Raw genomic sequence first — 16,277 nt, forward strand, 5'->3', positions numbered from 1 at the left:
AATGAAATTCTCCAATTATGTGTATATTTGTAATTAAATCAACACCCATGCTTAATAACATTGCCTGGCTCACCCTATGTACTTTAAGTATGTATTACATTATTTTGCAGTACAAAGCAATACATTTATAACAGTCTGTCTACTAGATGTAGTAATACCGCTTTATATAACAGAAAAAAACTGTTGGCTGATGGTTACGATTAAGGGGTAAATTATAAAAAATGTGAAGTGAACTGTTGGTTTGGGACAAAAATCAGTCAATTTTCCCATTGTAAATGCCTTGTGGGTAGGACATTTGTGTCGTTTATCTCTTTATCACTATGATACTGCACTGAGTCTTTCTTGAACACAGTAGTTACAGAGTACCTATTTCAGTAGAATTCAAACCAAAATGTGAAGTGCAGAGATGTTCATATTGGGTGGTATCCATTCAATACTAACATTTTCAACACTTACCATTTGCAAATGTGGTTTGAGAATCCATTCTGAACTGCTTATTTTAGTTAATCTCTCAAATCTCCTGCGTACTTTTGGCCAAGAGCAATGTCTTTCTTGTTAGAACTTTTCTGAAAGCTTTCTTCACATCTTTATTTCTTAGGGTGTATACCAGAGGGTTTACCAATGGGGTGACCACACAGTAGATCACCGAGACTGCTTTACCCGTGGTGAAGTTGTACTTGGCAGGAGGGCGAACATAGGCAAAGATAATGGTGCCATAGTAGATGGTGACCACGGTGAGGTGGGACGCGCAGGTGGAGAAAGTTTTCTTCCGTGCTTCCCGGGAGGACAGCCTGATGATTGTGACCACGATGTGCCCATAGGAGGACATGGTGAGAAGAAAAGAACTTAGAATCACAACAGAACTAAACGTATAGCCCAAGGCCTCCACCAAGAATGTATCTGAGCAAGAGAGTTTAAAAATTGGGTCTGAGTCACAGAAGAAATGATTGATCTTCTGGGGTCCACAAAAGTCTAGGTAAGAGATGAGTATGGTAGGTAGGAGGGGGGCAACGAAGCCCCCAATCCAAGATCCAGCTGCAAACCGCAGGCACACAGGGAAGACTCATGAGGAATGAGGACCTCAGAGGGCTGCAGATGGCCAGGTACCGGTCATAGGCCATCACAGCCAGCAGGATGCACTCCGTAGCTCTCATAGAGAAAAAGAAGTCATATTGGGCCACACAACCAGAAACAGAGATGGTGACAACCTGTGAGACACAGGTGGCCAGCAACTTAGGCACTGTGGCTGTGGTGTACCAGATCTCTAGGAAGGACAGATTTCCTAAGAAAATGTGCATGGGTGTTTGGAGATGGAGTCCATCAGAACGATGAAAATGATGACGGTGTTTCCCATGAGGGAGAGCAGATATACAGTGAGAAACATCACAAATAACACAAGCCGCAGATACAGCACGCCAGAAAACCCCAGGAAGATGAACTCTGTCACTCTCGTTTGGTTTGCTATATTCATATCTCATCCTCATTGTCTGGAATGAGTTAACAAAGCCTAGAATTTGGCAGAGGAGCAAGAGACGAATATTTCATACATATTGATTTTATGATAATAACGGACACAAGAATAATAAAAAGTCAATGTCTGCCAAACAACATAATTGGCATCTTTATAAATATTTTATATGATTTAGTTCATTTGAGTTATAAAAAAAATTACAAAGGTAAATAATTTAATAATCCACTTTGCAAACGGAGAAACTAAATATTTTTCCGAGTCAAATCAGTTTAAATGGTGGGGCATATATTGTACCCAGGTAGGTTGTCTTAAAAGACCACAGTCCAGACAATACATAAAATCTGACTATTGAAAGGACACGCCATTGTCCTATCACTGAGGATTTCACATCTTGGACATTAGAGGATGGTGAAGATATAAACCATATGCAGATCAGAGGCCAGGGGATGGGGGTGGGCACTCTCAGAATGGAGCTCCTGGACCACACTAGTCGCCTTATGAAGGCAAAGAATTGTCTACAGTCTTAACTTTATGAACCCTGCTGTACCCCATAACTTAGAACTTGGTGGGAAATTGGTAGATGAACAAAATGTATCTCCAGAAAGCAAACAAAAAGTGTGAATTCAACACCCAAGGAAAAGTTTTCTTTCATAAATATTCCTCCACCTGTTGTAATCTCGGCTCGCTTGTTTTCAGAATCATTGCATCCATTTCTCCTGCATTGTTTAAGAACAATCCAGCAAATAATATTGAAGTCATAAATCCAGGTGTCTTTCAATAGACACAGCTTTTAAAGTATAAAATACAGTATAACTATAGTTATGTTGTGTTCTTGACAAAATTTTAAAAATCTTATTTTTAGAGAAACAGTGGTTTTTAATGGTTGTATTTATGTATATATGTGTTTTGGTACCAAAATAGCCACTTGATAAGTACAAATTATATAATAGAAAAAAAATCTGAATACCCATAATAAAAACTTCCTTCTATATGTAAAATGTATATTTTTGCTATTTTAAAAAAAATGCCTGGCAGTAAAAATACAGACTTTATATCTCTCATAGAATCACAATGGAAAAATAGCTGAATTGTAACAGGAAAGCAATGTGGTTCAAATCCACAAATTCCGGTATTAAACCTTTATGGAAGTTTTGAATTATAAACCTCTACAGAAAACTGTGTATAGGTTTTATGACACCACATTCATGCTCTCTGTGGTGTACTGCTGATAAAGTAGAGCTTTTCAAGATATACATCATAGAAATTATTACTTAGACCTGGTTAAAGGGTTAGGTTAGTATGGTCAAGGGAATATTTTATGTGTCCCACTAAACCAGTCTTTTGATACTGATCCCCTCAAAATGCTAACATTCTTACCATATTATTTTGAATGCCACAAATAAAATTGTGCTTTTGCTGGCTCTACCACTATTCAAAAATATTTTTCAAAATACAAGGAGAAATTGACCTGGAATATGTAATTTAAGAGAAACATTCGAAGGAAATAACTGGGACAATTTTTTAAAAATATATTTGGGGAATTTGATACTCTGACCTCATAAGAAAATATTAAGTTATATTACTCATGTAAGGTAGTTTATCCAAAGCATCTCATTGCTATCATCTATATGTCTAATAACATCCTATTTAGTCATGCTAATAAATGTTATCACATAACTATTTCTCCTATAGTAATTATTAGTATTATTAGTGTTATTCTCCTGGCATTAAGAAAAAAAAGAAAGGAAAGAAAGAAAGAGAGAAAGAAAGAAAGGAAGAAAGAAAGAAAGAAAGAAAGAAAGAGAAAAGAAATAAGAAACAAAGAACTATTTGGAAGGAATATTAGTATAACTTTGACAACAGAATCAAGTGAATGCCATCCCCCAAAAGAAAATGACTTCTTTTTCTAATAGATACCCAAATTATCTAATTCTGTGTTTAGAAAAAAATAATTATACACACTCTAGCTATATATAACTTGAGGAGGAAACGGAATACTAGGAAAAATAATATCCTATTATTTACCATTTTTATAAAATAAAATAACATTGAAATAGAAGGAGAAATGTATATTTTTATTTAGTTAATGTTTCATTTTATAAGCTATAGAAACTTTTCTTAAATGCCAAATGAGTATCTGAACAAGACTGCTGTCTCAGATTACAGAAATAACCAAAACGATAAAAGCGCTATCATGTAACTATCTCATTCTCTAGAAAAGTGAGAAACAGCACTGCTTATATCCGCCCAAGTATACTCACAGGAATGGTTATTTTTCAGGAATTAAATGCTATTACTGATATTTTCTTTAAATGCTCCTTTTCAACATGTCTAGGAATTAGAGCACATTACATAAGGGAAGTAAGCTTAGACATCAGCTCTTCATTATGCCCTTGGCTGTGACACACCATCTATGCTACAGATAAACACAAAACTCCTTTTTTTTTTCCCCCTCAGTTTGTTTGTCCCTGTGAACAGGATGCAGAGAAAGGCATGGTCTGAGATCCCCCTGATGAGAAATGTTAGTGTTTCGTCAGCCTCGAGCTTTGGAGATCTGTTCTCTACCTTGAGACAGCCACAAAAATTCCCTGAGGACTGTCCTTTGGTGACAGAGTATTCTCCTCTTGGGGCCAAAGGAAAAGTAAAGCGTGGGAAGCATTTGAAGCATCTCCACAGGAACTAGTCTCCTCGGTGGCTTCATTAACTGCCACTGCCCATGAAATTCACCTTTCAAAATATAATTTCAGAATTGTATCTCTCAAAGATTCAACCACAACGGAAGAAAGGATTCTCCAGCATAAAAAGTACAAACTAGGTTAGAATTGAAAAGCCTTTCTTTCCAATACGGAGCTATAAAACCAAAAGAAAGAAAGGAAGAAACAAAACAACGCTGGCTTGGCATCTCTTTACAGCAAATAACTCAACTAAAACAGGACTTAACAAGTGTGTGTGGAAAACAGTGCTGCCCACTATACCAGAAACCAAGATTTAGCCATTTCACAAACTGTTTATATTACAACACAGTGAATATGTGTAGAGAGCATGAAAGTAGGGCAAACCGTGGTATCAGAAGAAGAAAATGACAACCTAGAACAGTGAATAAAATAAATATAGATGATATCCACATAGATGCAGTGAAAGAGACTTTGCAAAGTAATTTTGAGTTTGCTTAAATCACTTAATAAAAAGAATGTCCAGTTTATTGGTTTCTGAACATTGGTTATCCCATATGTTAAATAAAACAAACTCAATAATTTGCATAAATGCAGAGTAGATCAAACACTTAACGCACTAAAGAAATAAATTGTAAACCAGTGGTAAATGAGGAAGGGGAAGTCATCAACAGATATTTCAAAATGTGTGGAGAGAGTTTTCTTTCTCTCTCTTTTTTTCTCAGTAACATAGGATGTTGGTTTCATGTATTGATACGGGCATGAAAAATGCTCAGGTAAGAAAGCTTATCTAAGGATATCAAATATCCCATCTAAGGTGTTATAGTGATCACACTGTGTAACTCTATCCTAGGGCAACAGACGATACAATTTTTATAAACGTTTAGTGCTGTAACTGACATAAAATAATGCACACCCATTAATAAGCATACAGTACAATGAGTTTTGACAAATGTATACACACATGTAACTACAATCACAGTTAAGAAAGCCAGCATTCTTTTCTCCTCCACAAAGTTTCTTCATGCTCCACGCACTCATGCTAATTCTTCCCTTTGAACCAAGCAATTACATTTCTCCTTTTTTTTCGTTTATGGCTTAGCTTTCTTATTCTATGTTTTCTTCCATATGGAATCACAGATCATATAAGCATTTGTGTCACATACCAGTGATAGACTTTTTCCCATGTTCTGAGTATTTATGTGCTGTGTCTATTTAATTTAATAAGAAAATGCTATAAAATTTCCAAGGTTATTGGAACATTTTATTTTATTCTGGTGTCTTTGTCTTATTATGAGGCTAATATTAGCCTCATACTATCACTTGTTAATGCTCCCTCTTCTGTTTTTTGTAAGAGTTTAAAAGGTTTGGTATTGATTTTTTTCTTTTAAATATTTGGTAGAATTCATCCTTGAAGCCTTCTGTCCTTAAGCTTTCATTGCTTGGGAGTTTTTTGATTACTGCTTCAATCTGTTTATTTGTTATTGGTTTGTTCAGTCTTTCTATCGTGTCTTGATTCAGAGGTGGTAGGTTGAATATTTCTAGGAATTTATACATTTCTCCTAGGTTGTCTCATTCTTTGGTGTAAAATAGTTCATAATTTTCCTTTATCATTCATTTTATTTCCATGGTGTCAGATGTAATTTCTCCTCTTTAAAACTGGACTTTATTTATTTAAATCTTCACTCGCATTTTCTTAGTTCGTGTAGCTAAAGGTTTGTGGATTTTATCTTTTCAAATAATTAATTCAGTGTGTCAGTTATTTTCTATTACCGATTTTATTTATTTCTGCTGATATTTTTTACTTCCGTCTGCTTAATTTGGGCTTAATATGCTCTTCTTTGTCTTATTCATTGAAAAACAAAGTGTTTTATTTTTTGGTTTTTATCTCAGTTATGGGATTTATTATTTTAAACTTCTCTCTTAGAGCTGCTTTTGCTGTATACCATAAGTTTTACTATATTGTATTTTTATTTGTCCAAAGATTTCTCCTTTGTTTTTTGACCTAATTTCTTCTTTGAGAGTGTACTGCTTAATTTCCACATATTTGTGAATTTTACAATTCTATATCTTTTATTGATTTCTAGTTTCATACCACTGTAATTGAAAAAGATGCTTAATATAACTTCAGCCTTTATAAATGTCTTAAGATTTGTTCTGTGGTCTACCATGTGCTCCTATTTGGGAGAATGTTCCATATACACTTGAGAAAAATATGGATTTGCTGCTGTTGGAAGGAATGCTTGGCATATGTCTGCTAGGTCCATTTGGACTAAAGAGTAGTTCAAACCTTCTGGTTCCTTATTAATTTTCTGTTTGTATGATCTGTCTGTTGTTGAAGGTGGCATATTGAAACCATCTACTATTATCCTATTGTTTTATATCCCCCCCCCCTTTATAGTAGTTAATATTTGCTTTATATCTTCAGGGTCTCTGATATTGGGTTGTAATATCGTTAAAATTGTTATAGCCTGTTGATGAATGGATCCCTTTCTCATCACATGGCATTGTTTGTCTCTTTTAATTTCCATTTTCATAGAATATCTTACAATGCCTTGATTGTTAGCCTTTATTTGTCCTTAAGGCTGAAGTAATTCTGTTGTAGAGAAAATAAAATTGGGCCTAGTTTCTTTGTTTATCCACTTATCCACTCTGTGCTTTTTGACTTGGGGAGTCTAGTCTTCCAGCTTGAGAGACCTTTACAAAAAGAGAACTGAATAGTTAACACCCTATGCAAAACTTAATTCTTTTTATCTTCTCTAGTACAAGTCCCTCTATTGGCCAAATCTAGCCAGAAGTTCACTGCCAATGGCTTCAGGCTGGAATTAGCAGTAAACTTGTTGATGAAGTTCAGAGAGCTTAGACTTCAGGACACAGTCTGGATATGAATAAACAGGGGATTTAGAGGGGTTTTTTTTAAAAGATATCATACACTCAATTTGTATGCTAATTTCTATCTAGATGAGGCAAACTGTTCTCCTGAACACACGGATTGATATATTTTACAAATTTTTTAAAAAAGTTAGCTGTTACCAAATGACCACTTCTTTTTATTTCTTCTTTCCTTCTTTATTCTCTATATCTCTAACTTATTATATTTGTGTGTGTGTATGTTGGTTTGTGTATATGTGTGTGTATAAAATTCTCTTTCCTTTTCTATAAAATGTTCTGGTTATTTTTTTCTCATTAGTCCATTGACTCAGTTTGATCTTTAAGCTTTCACTGAATTTTTAATTTTAATAATAATTTGCTTCTATTTTTGCGAATTCTACTTAGGTCTTTTTCAAATATTTGTGATCAATAATTATTTTCCACAATTTGCTTTTTAATCTTTTTTGATTCTTTCTAGTTATTCTTTTAAAATATGGTACATATTTATTTACCTTCTAAGTAAACTATTGGATGTATAGACTTCTTCCACACTGAGAATTTTCAAAACAAATTTTTATAATATGGAAAATTATTAGCATGTGTTATTCTTTAACACTTATAGTTATGCTAACTATAAATTACTCTTGGGCCATTAAAAAAGAAATAACTAGGTAAGTTAACTTCATAAATCAAAATGAGATGAAATCAGAAGTCAATCAAGTCCTTTTTAATTTGATCAAATATTTAGATGCATACAACCTTGAGACATTTTTAATGTGTTATTAACTTAAATATTTTATTTTACATTATACAGTCAAAGTTGATAAAAATGTTGCCAATTAATAACTAGTCTCAATATATGTTTTAAAATGGTCTAATTTATTTTCTTAATTCAACTTGTATACTGAACTATTACATCTCATGACTTGTTTGGATGATGTAACTATAGCAGTATTATGAAGTCGTATTAACAACTGAAATGATTTATAAACAGCAAAGTCAACTATTTAAAGCAAAATGTTACAGTGTGGCAGGTTAACGCAACAAATTCAAAAGATCAAAATTTTATAATCTTTTCTAACCATTCATGGGTGGCCTTCAAATGTACACTGTATTCTATATCAGAATCAATTTTGGGCTGAGTCAAGTTCAGAACTGATTATCACCATCATACAGTGAACTCTTTGAGAATAAGTCAGTATTATCTGAAACGTAATTAGGACTAAAATTTGATTATGCATATTTTGAGATTAAATTTTAGAATGTTTGAGTAGAATAGAAAGCAAATGTCTCAGACCACTCAGCAAACTGTAAAGCTTCTGGGGTCAAGTTTAGGCATTCTTGTGATACAAGTCGATGCTTATTACCTTCAGCTAAAGTTAGGGAGAAAGTAATAAATAATGAAGGTCTTTTCTTTCTTCCCAAATTTAAATTCTTTCTTCAGTATTTCTACACTTAAGTCTACATTGAGTGATAATATTATTTGTATTTTACATAAATTCAGAGTTTTCTCCTTTTAAAAATGTTCATAGGCGAAAGTAAATATTCTGTTAAGACTTATCATGAGAAAGTAGGGTTATCCCCCTGGGACATATTGTAATGAAACACATAGAAATAAACACATAGTTAAAGTATAGTGTATGTAATGAAACACATAGAAATAAACACATAGTTAAAGTATAGTGTAATGTTATAATTACTGTTCAACAAATATTTCTGGAAATGTTAGAATTATGATGTAATCTATTATCCATTATTTTGCTTTTACCATTATAAACTAGTTGATTTATTTGCTTCACAGATATTCATATCCAATAGAATTTTGTAATTTTTAAAAAACGATTGTTCTGCACATGAAGTTAAGAACTTTTACAATCAGAATTACTTACTGCTGGTTTCCTTATTACAATAAATGTACGTTTTATTTTAAATGAGTGATGGATTTCCGTATCTAATACTTACAAGGTGGTCTCATTGAAAAAACATCTATGCTCCTTGCCTACAGTAGAGAGTGATTTTTCACAGTCTAGCTACGAAGCATAATACACACATTTATGTTACTGGAATTCTTATACTTACTGAATAATGTGGTAGTCTCTGTTAGCCCGTGGTCATTGATCTTACAGATGTTAAAAGATATCAGTGATGTTGAAACAGGAAACAAGTAGACTTTGAGGACTAATAATAGCCATCAAAGGCCGAGTCCCAGAATACAGGAAATCAAGGAAACCGAAAGTTAAGTGGTCATGCTGGGGCCCGGCTCCTAAAATGTCACCTTGCCCAACCCTCCACCCCAGCTAGGTGTGCCTGCGATGCTGACCGAAGGGAAAGGAATGGCACAGTGGGAGCGACTTCCCTCCTCACCGACAGGCAGCCTCAGCCCTCAGAGGTCTGCGGCAGCGTGTGTAAAGGGCTTTGGCTCCTCAACAGACAGAGCCCGAGCCTGGGCTAGTTCTGCTTTTATACTCCGTTCCTTAGCAGAAACATAAGCCATGCCTCCCTGGATTTACTTGGCCTGTTTCCTTGTGATTCCCCACTCTCTGTAAGGAGGGCTTGCTCTCGGGCTCCACTATGGGGTTGCTGTCCTATAAACCAGACCTTGAATGGGGGAGATAAGACCCTGCCATCATATGGACGGTGGCAGGAGACAAGGCGGGAACACCACTCCGCCACCATCCCTGTCCCCTCCATGCAGCGAAGCATAGGAGAGTGACAGTGCACGGCCACTCCGTCTCATCCCCAAAAGTGGACCCATCTCTCGAGGAGTCTAGGTTTGGGCAGGTGGTCCTGCCCCCGTCTACTCTCAGAGAGCTCCAGGCCCAAGGCAGGGGGTGCCGCGCAGGCGCCCCGCCCGCCCGCCCGTCGGTCGTTACAGGGCCCCGGGGTCGCTCTCTCCGCAGCCGGGTCTGCGGGGGGCAGGCGGGCGCAGGAGGCGGCGGGTACCCGCTCATCCCGACCGCGCCCTTGGGCGGGGCTGCCCGTGGGGATGAGCGCACAGCGCTGTGTGACCCGCCAGGTCACAATGGACATGGGTATTTAAAAGGCGGCCCTCGCCGGGGGAGGAGGTGGTTGCGGGCGGGCGGTAGTTGGTGGAGGTTCGCTGGAGACACACGGGTGCGGTTTTGCTCGGCGAGAGCCGCAGGGACGCGGGCGCGGCTTGGCGCTGCCTCTCCATCCCGGCTCCCTGGGGCTGGGTCCGGCCCCGGCCTGACTCGCCCGCCGGCAAGCCGCGCTGCTGGTCCTGGGCGCCCTCCGCGGAGTGCTGGGGAAGCCGCGCCGCGCCGCGCGGCCTGGGGAGGGCGCCTTGTACGGTGAGGCGGGCGTCCAGGAGGCAGGACCTTGACCCCGACCAGGGTGGGGAAGGGGTGACAGACACTGATCTAAATGGAAAAGCCATCCAAAAAGCTCTGAGGCAGAGTGAGAGTCACTTGCCTTTGCCGGGAGAGAAATGATAGCCACTTTTCCTGGGTGCAATGAACCCGCATTGAAAATAGTGAACGTGGTAATCCTGGGCCAAGGAAGGGAGGGGAAATTAAACTCTGAGCTCTGTGAGGCAGTCAGGGGCCAGCAGGGCCACGCCCGCAAGGTTGGGCAAGCTGTTCTCTGCTCACCAGCAGCGGGCTGAGGGGTGAGGGTAAGGGGTCTGCAATCCAGCCTGCATTCCTGTTCATCCGATTGTGCAGTCATCCTGGTGCCGGCCCACCCGAGCCAGGAGGAAAAGGGAGCCTTGCTCCAATTCCAACAGGGGTGCTGCCTGCTAGAAAGCTGTGGGCTAGCGGTTGTATCTGTCCAGAGGACCCCGTTTGTCTGAATCAACATGGCATGCATGATGTGTGGGGTTAACTCTATGTGCCAGGGGCGGTGGTTGGGGAAACAATTTCTAAGCAACAATGGCAAGAGATGACGTGCCTCCTCTTTTCAGCTGTCTTCATAGAAGATGGCCATGGACAGCAGCATGATGTTGTCATATGGCAGCTCCCAAAGCTGCCACGTGTTACCCATGTTCAGCAGCTCCACGGGGAAACTGCGGCGGCAGCTGGACAAGGGAGAGTATGATCTATTCAAGCAAATGCCCGTATTTGAGAGTGACTTTATCCAGGTGAATGATCTCATTCTTCCCCCTCTTCTGCATGATTCTTTCTTACAGTTCCCCCTTCTTTCCATCCTTCCACGCTTTTCCCCAAAATTACTTGAAGACCTAGTACGTGCTGAGTGTGCAGAGATGTTTTGAGTGACATCTCCACCGGATAGCGGAAACGTTTTGTTTTGTGTTTCATTAGATGTACACACCCAGTTTTATTAAGTGGCTCCAGGTTGCTCCATGACTTTCCATCTATCACCAGCTCTCAGCCTTGGCTGCTCCTCTGAATTACCTGGAAAGTTTTGAAATCGCTGATGCCTGGGACCTACCTCACAAAACCCTAGTGTGATGACTCAGTCAGTCGAGGCAGCAGTGTGTTTCAGAGTTTACAGTTCCTTGTCATGTGTAGGCAGGATGGAGACGCAGTAAGCACACAGGCACAAAGCATTATTCTTGATGAGTTGTTCATGTTATGTTATTCACCCCTTGAATCCTTCATGCATCTTCTAAGAACATGGACATCTGTTTATGTTACCATGGCACGTAGATGTGCTGAGGAAGAATCTGGCTTCTATAGGAGGTCACACTGGAGAGGGAGATGTGAGTCAGAGCTAAGCTGTGGTACAGGGCTTGAATTACATGTGCAGGAAAACTAACAGCCCTCTGAATGTTTGCACACACCAAGAACTGTGCTGGACACTTTATTCGGGAGTGGAGCAGATAGGGGAGAAGATAAGACAATGCTCCTTTCCTCTTTCTTCCAACAACAGGTCAGCAAGAGAGGAGAAGTGATTGATGTGCACAACAGTGTGCAAATGGTGACAGTGGGCATTACATTCAGCAGCCCCAACCTCACAATTCCTGATGTCATGCTGCTGGCAAGGCCGGTGGCGAGCTGTGCGGTCAGTGCCAGACATGACAAAGACACACAGGGAAGGGGCTTCAAGTCGGCAGAGAGCTTGGAGCTGACCAGGTGAGTCCAGGAGTTTTAGTCTCTTCCTATTAGAAGTACACAGAGGGGATAAGACCACGAGGTACATAATTTACCATAACATAGAACCCAAAGTGACAGAGGGGTCTCAGCAGCATGACTAGCACCTGTGGTGTGGATTCAGAGGAGAAGAGACCAGAAACAGCCACGGGGGTTCACCAAGACTTTACGGGGAAAGTGGCCATTGACCAAGCAAGGAGCGTTGTGGGAATAAGACAAGAAAGCAAGCTGGGGACATACGGTGAGTGGGAGGATCTTGCATGGCAGAGTAAGTGAGGGTTTAACACTTGCTGGTTTTGGTAGGAGCCATACAGGTGTTGGACTGAGGCATGATGATATCACAGGGATGTTCTCTGAATCAGGGCTGCACCTGTCAGTGATGGGGAGGTGGAGAGGAGAGCTGAGGTCAAACGGACAAGATTCGGTAAATCCTTTAACAGAGGGAGTGGACTCTGGCTGGATCAAGAGACTCACTTCCTTCCTCTTTATCCCCGCCTAACCCCCGCACTCCTTTGCTCCTCACAGGCTGCTTCCTTTGAGGTTTGTAAAGCTATCCATCTATAATTATGAGAAAAAACAAATCCACTTGAAGATTGCCACTGGTCGCTCTTTTTACCTACAACTGTGCACCCCTTCAGATACAAAAGAAGACCTGTTTGCACACTGGGAAGACCTGGTGTACGTTCTGAGACCTCCGGTGGAGGCTTACAGTGGTACCCAGGCTGAACCAGTTGGTGACATGATGGACATACCTGTGCTGGACGCAGAGGATAAGCGGAGCCCAGCAGTAAGGCTTTGTAGAGACTCTCGGAGAAGGGGCCAGGGTGCTTTGGGAGAGTGGCTCAAATGAGCATAGCTCTCGACTGTCAGACTGATTTTTAGGAATCTATTTTGCAGAAATGCTAAGACAAGTGTATAAAGTAAAAGTGTGAGGATGCCCACTGGGGCACTAGAACTGTCCAAGCAAAACTGGAGGGTGGGGAGGGGGCTAAAGAGGAGATTCCTGCGTTCACTGGGAGATGACTTGACCGCAGAGGTTCTTATTATAAGCTCTTGAGTGATTTAGCCTCAAGAAGACAGGTGACAGCTCTTTTCAGTGTCACTGATTTTCTTGTTTGCTTCCCCGTTTCTCCTCTTGGCACAGGCCATGGAGTTCTATGGAGACGGAGACCAAGATCAGGTCAGCGTCAGGAGCCTTCCCATGGCAGCTGAGCTGTCTGAGGACACCTCTCTGGCTTATGCTGGTGGGGAAGGGATCCAACATCATGCTTCACACACACGTTTGCTTACGAAAAAGCACTCTTTCCTAATTCCGGTACCTTCAGAACCTGACCAGGTGGCAGCATCCCGGGCGGCAGCATCTCGGGCAACAGTGGTAAGCGCTCAGGGCAGCATGAACACGGCCCGCGAAGAGGTGATCAGCAGACCTGCCACAAGGACTGCTGAAGGTCCCAGAGCGGGGCCCTCTGTGTCCGCCATGCAGAGTAGAAGCAATCTGAGTGCACAGGATGTGGGCCGGAGGGTGTCTCAACTCCAGGCCGAAGCTCTTACGCACGGGAAGAAACAGGAGAGGATACACACCAAAAGGGCTACCCTTCTCCGTAGTTCCAGGGAAGACAAATCAGTCTCAAAATCCCGCAGAAGCACTCGGGGAGGTAAAAGGGAGAAGAGGACAAGGCTCCTCCCCTGAGGAGCCCACCACCCTCAGCTCCACCCGAAAAGGGTCCAAATCTAGGTGGGTGACCAGATGTCCCTCCCTCCTTTCTATTGGCTTCGGTGTGTTATTTCATTTTCAAATGCTCTGCTCAGATGCGTGTGGTGAATTAGGATCAATGAGGCACTAACCTCTCTTCCAGCAGCTTGCAGTCCAGTCGAAGGGATTGCAGACTTTTCCCGTTTCCTTATCTTTTTCGCTTCCTCCGGAGAATTACAAACGCTAAACCAGGGCTATCACAGACCGACAGCGTCGTGCAGCGAGGCTCCCCAGGGGAGAACAGTTGGGAGTCTTGTTTCTCACCTCCTCCGTGCTGGCACTCATCAGTTCCCTACCCTAGTCCTGCAGCCAACCATTTCTCCAAGGAATTCTGACTCTTTCATTGGAAAAGGGTGTTTATAATATAAAAATCTTGGCACTGGATGGTATTTGTTTTAACGAGATTTGTTCTGTCTTGTTTTTCAGGGTATCTCAGAAGTTGAGGAGAAGCCGACCTAAAACTAGGCCAGATGGGGTCCCATAATCCAGACTGGTTTCCTTGTTCCTCCCCTTCTCCTAAAGCTCGTCCTAGCCCAGGAGGGAGCACAGGTTCGCCATTCATGGAAACCAAGGATACGGACGAGAATGGATCTCGAAAGTCATCACTCACCTGTTTCAGAGCAGGAGAAACATAACTTTCCTGAAGCGGATCAATTAACTCATTTCTTCAAATAAATGCCTACTACTTGTCTTTTACCTGTGTTAACAACTGGAATATGTAAAGACACAAGCAGAGTGGGGAATGTAAGCTGTGATGCGGGGTACAGCCTAGGCAGAGGCTGGAAGGCAGTTGGGTATGTTTGGGAAGATCACAGCTCAAGGTACTTGGAGCAGCAGGAGATGCAGTAGGACAGATATGCTCAGACAGGTTATGGGCTGGGGCCTGGGGAGATGTGTGGGGCAAAGAAGTGATTTGACCATGCCTGTACTTAGAGTGATAAGTGCACAGAGAAGTGCAGGAAGCCTGGAATCAGAGAAGTTACTTGGGACCATGGCCGTGAAGGGAGAGATGATAACATGTACAGAGGTTATTGACATGGACTCCATACAACATAGTAGTTAAACAAGGGAGTGAGGGATGGGGGAGAATATGAAGTGACCCCCAGGTTTCCTGCTGGACGGTCTAGGCGGTTGATAGTGTAATTCACAGAGGTGGGGAGGCACGAGAGGACTCAGTGTGGGCAGATCTGACTTCCTCTTTGTAGTTCATGATGTTCCGGTTTAACAGAACAGGTCTGGTGACTCAGTATTTTAAGTCTGCGCTGACTGTGCGCCAGATTCTCCGCTCTGCACAGGGCAGGGTGGGGTGCGCATCCTGTGTGAATAAAGCCCCGAGGGAGTTCACAGCCTCCGTAGGGAGATAAGAGGTGGCAAGGAAATAAAACTACATGCAGCGTGAGATAACAATGTGAGCAACACCTTCACGGAACCAATGCTAGAGGATAAGAGAAAATGTGGTTAAAAGACAGTCATTAGTCAAGTTTGGCTGAAGTACAGTGTGCCCATGGAGGGGGGTGGGGGCATTTGGAGACACGATGGTTAAAAAGGGTGGGTCCAGATTGCTAAGAAATAATGAAGTGTGCTGTAGGTGAGGGAGAGATGGTTTGCAGGAGGACAGCTTGGAGGGGCTGGGAGGTCACTGGTACTGTGGTAACTATGAAAGGGGGGGAAGGCAGTAACCTTAGAAGCCCAACATAAGAGGCACCGGGTCATGGGGAGCAAGCTGTTTCCAGGGAGGTTCCCTTTTGTATTGAATAAACAAGACCTTTCTTTTCACAATGAAAATCTATGGTCATTTTGAATGTGCTCATTCCACAGCATATTATTGACCCCAGAACATTCTGTGCTATCAACTGAGTTGCAGCCTGAAACCCCAGTCCTCCTTCCTGCCACAGCCCCACCTCACACCTTTGCTCAACAGAGCCAACAAGAGTGCTGCTCTTTGCCTTCATCGCTGTCTGCCTCTGGTTGCCCAGGCTAGGACGGAAAGTCCTAGTTTTGTGGGATGGGAAGGACTACCAACTGTCTTTCCTCCTCCCCTTCCCTCTGAAGGTCCCTGAATTATATGTCATGTCAGATCCATAAATTAAGGAAGAATAAGACTTGTGAACACTCAGGATATTCAGGGAAGGAAGAGGAAGTATTTTGTAGTATTCAGGATAGAAAAGCTTACCATCTAGACTTAGCAGTTCCACATCCTGCAGTCAATACCCGGAGGAAACTCACACATGTATTCCAGGAGAGTTTTGGAGCAAAGCCCAGGAAATATCTCCCAAGGTTCACCAACTGAAGAATTAATAAGTTGTGGTATATATGTGCAGTGGGATATGATACAGCATGGACAGCTATACACATTGGTGTGGATGAATCTCACCTACTGCTGGATTAAACAAAGCATGTCAAGAAGAGTTACTGAACAGTTCAAAAATGAGACCAAA

General features: G+C 41.5%; 2 protein-coding genes across 2 annotated transcripts; one reads left to right on the forward strand and one right to left on the reverse strand.

Annotated features, from left to right (window-relative positions):
• Positions 1-388: 388 nt before the first annotated feature.
• Positions 389-1,555, reverse strand: LOC102510116 (olfactory receptor 11L1-like). Its single transcript, XM_014553534.2, is given in 3 exon segments — positions 389-1,057; positions 1,059-1,312; positions 1,315-1,555. Coding segments are annotated over 3 exon segments (957 nt in total). The 5' UTR covers positions 1,472-1,555; the 3' UTR covers positions 389-511.
• Positions 1,556-10,918: 9,363 nt separating this feature from the next.
• LOC102510346 (protein FAM71C) lies at positions 10,919-15,624 on the forward strand. Its single transcript, XM_032467921.1, has 5 exons — positions 10,919-11,113; positions 11,866-12,068; positions 12,612-12,873; positions 13,231-13,821; positions 14,266-15,624. The coding sequence occupies exons 1-4, from the start codon at positions 10,952-10,954 to the stop codon at positions 13,774-13,776; spliced, it is 1,173 nt and encodes a 390-aa protein (XP_032323812.1). The 5' UTR covers positions 10,919-10,951; the 3' UTR covers positions 13,777-13,821; positions 14,266-15,624.
• The last annotated feature ends 653 nt before the right edge of the window (positions 15,625-16,277 follow it).

This window comes from Camelus ferus, chromosome 3 (genome assembly GCF_009834535.1).
Source record: "Camelus ferus isolate YT-003-E chromosome 3, BCGSAC_Cfer_1.0, whole genome shotgun sequence".
Taxonomy (NCBI): domain Eukaryota; kingdom Metazoa; phylum Chordata; class Mammalia; order Artiodactyla; family Camelidae; genus Camelus; species Camelus ferus.

Bases quoted from the DNA above. Each gene is read 5' to 3' on its own strand.
- LOC102510346 (XM_032467921.1), top strand. From the start codon at position 10,952: ATGGCCATGGACAGCAGCATGATGTTGTCATATGGCAGCTCCCAAAGC. The intron at 11,114-11,865 runs GTGAATGATCTC...TTCCAACAACAG, and splicing joins TTGAGAGTGACTTTATCCAG to GTCAGCAAGAGAGGAGAAGT. The intron at 12,069-12,611 runs GTGAGTCCAGGA...TGCTCCTCACAG, and splicing joins GAGAGCTTGGAGCTGACCAG to GCTGCTTCCTTTGAGGTTTG.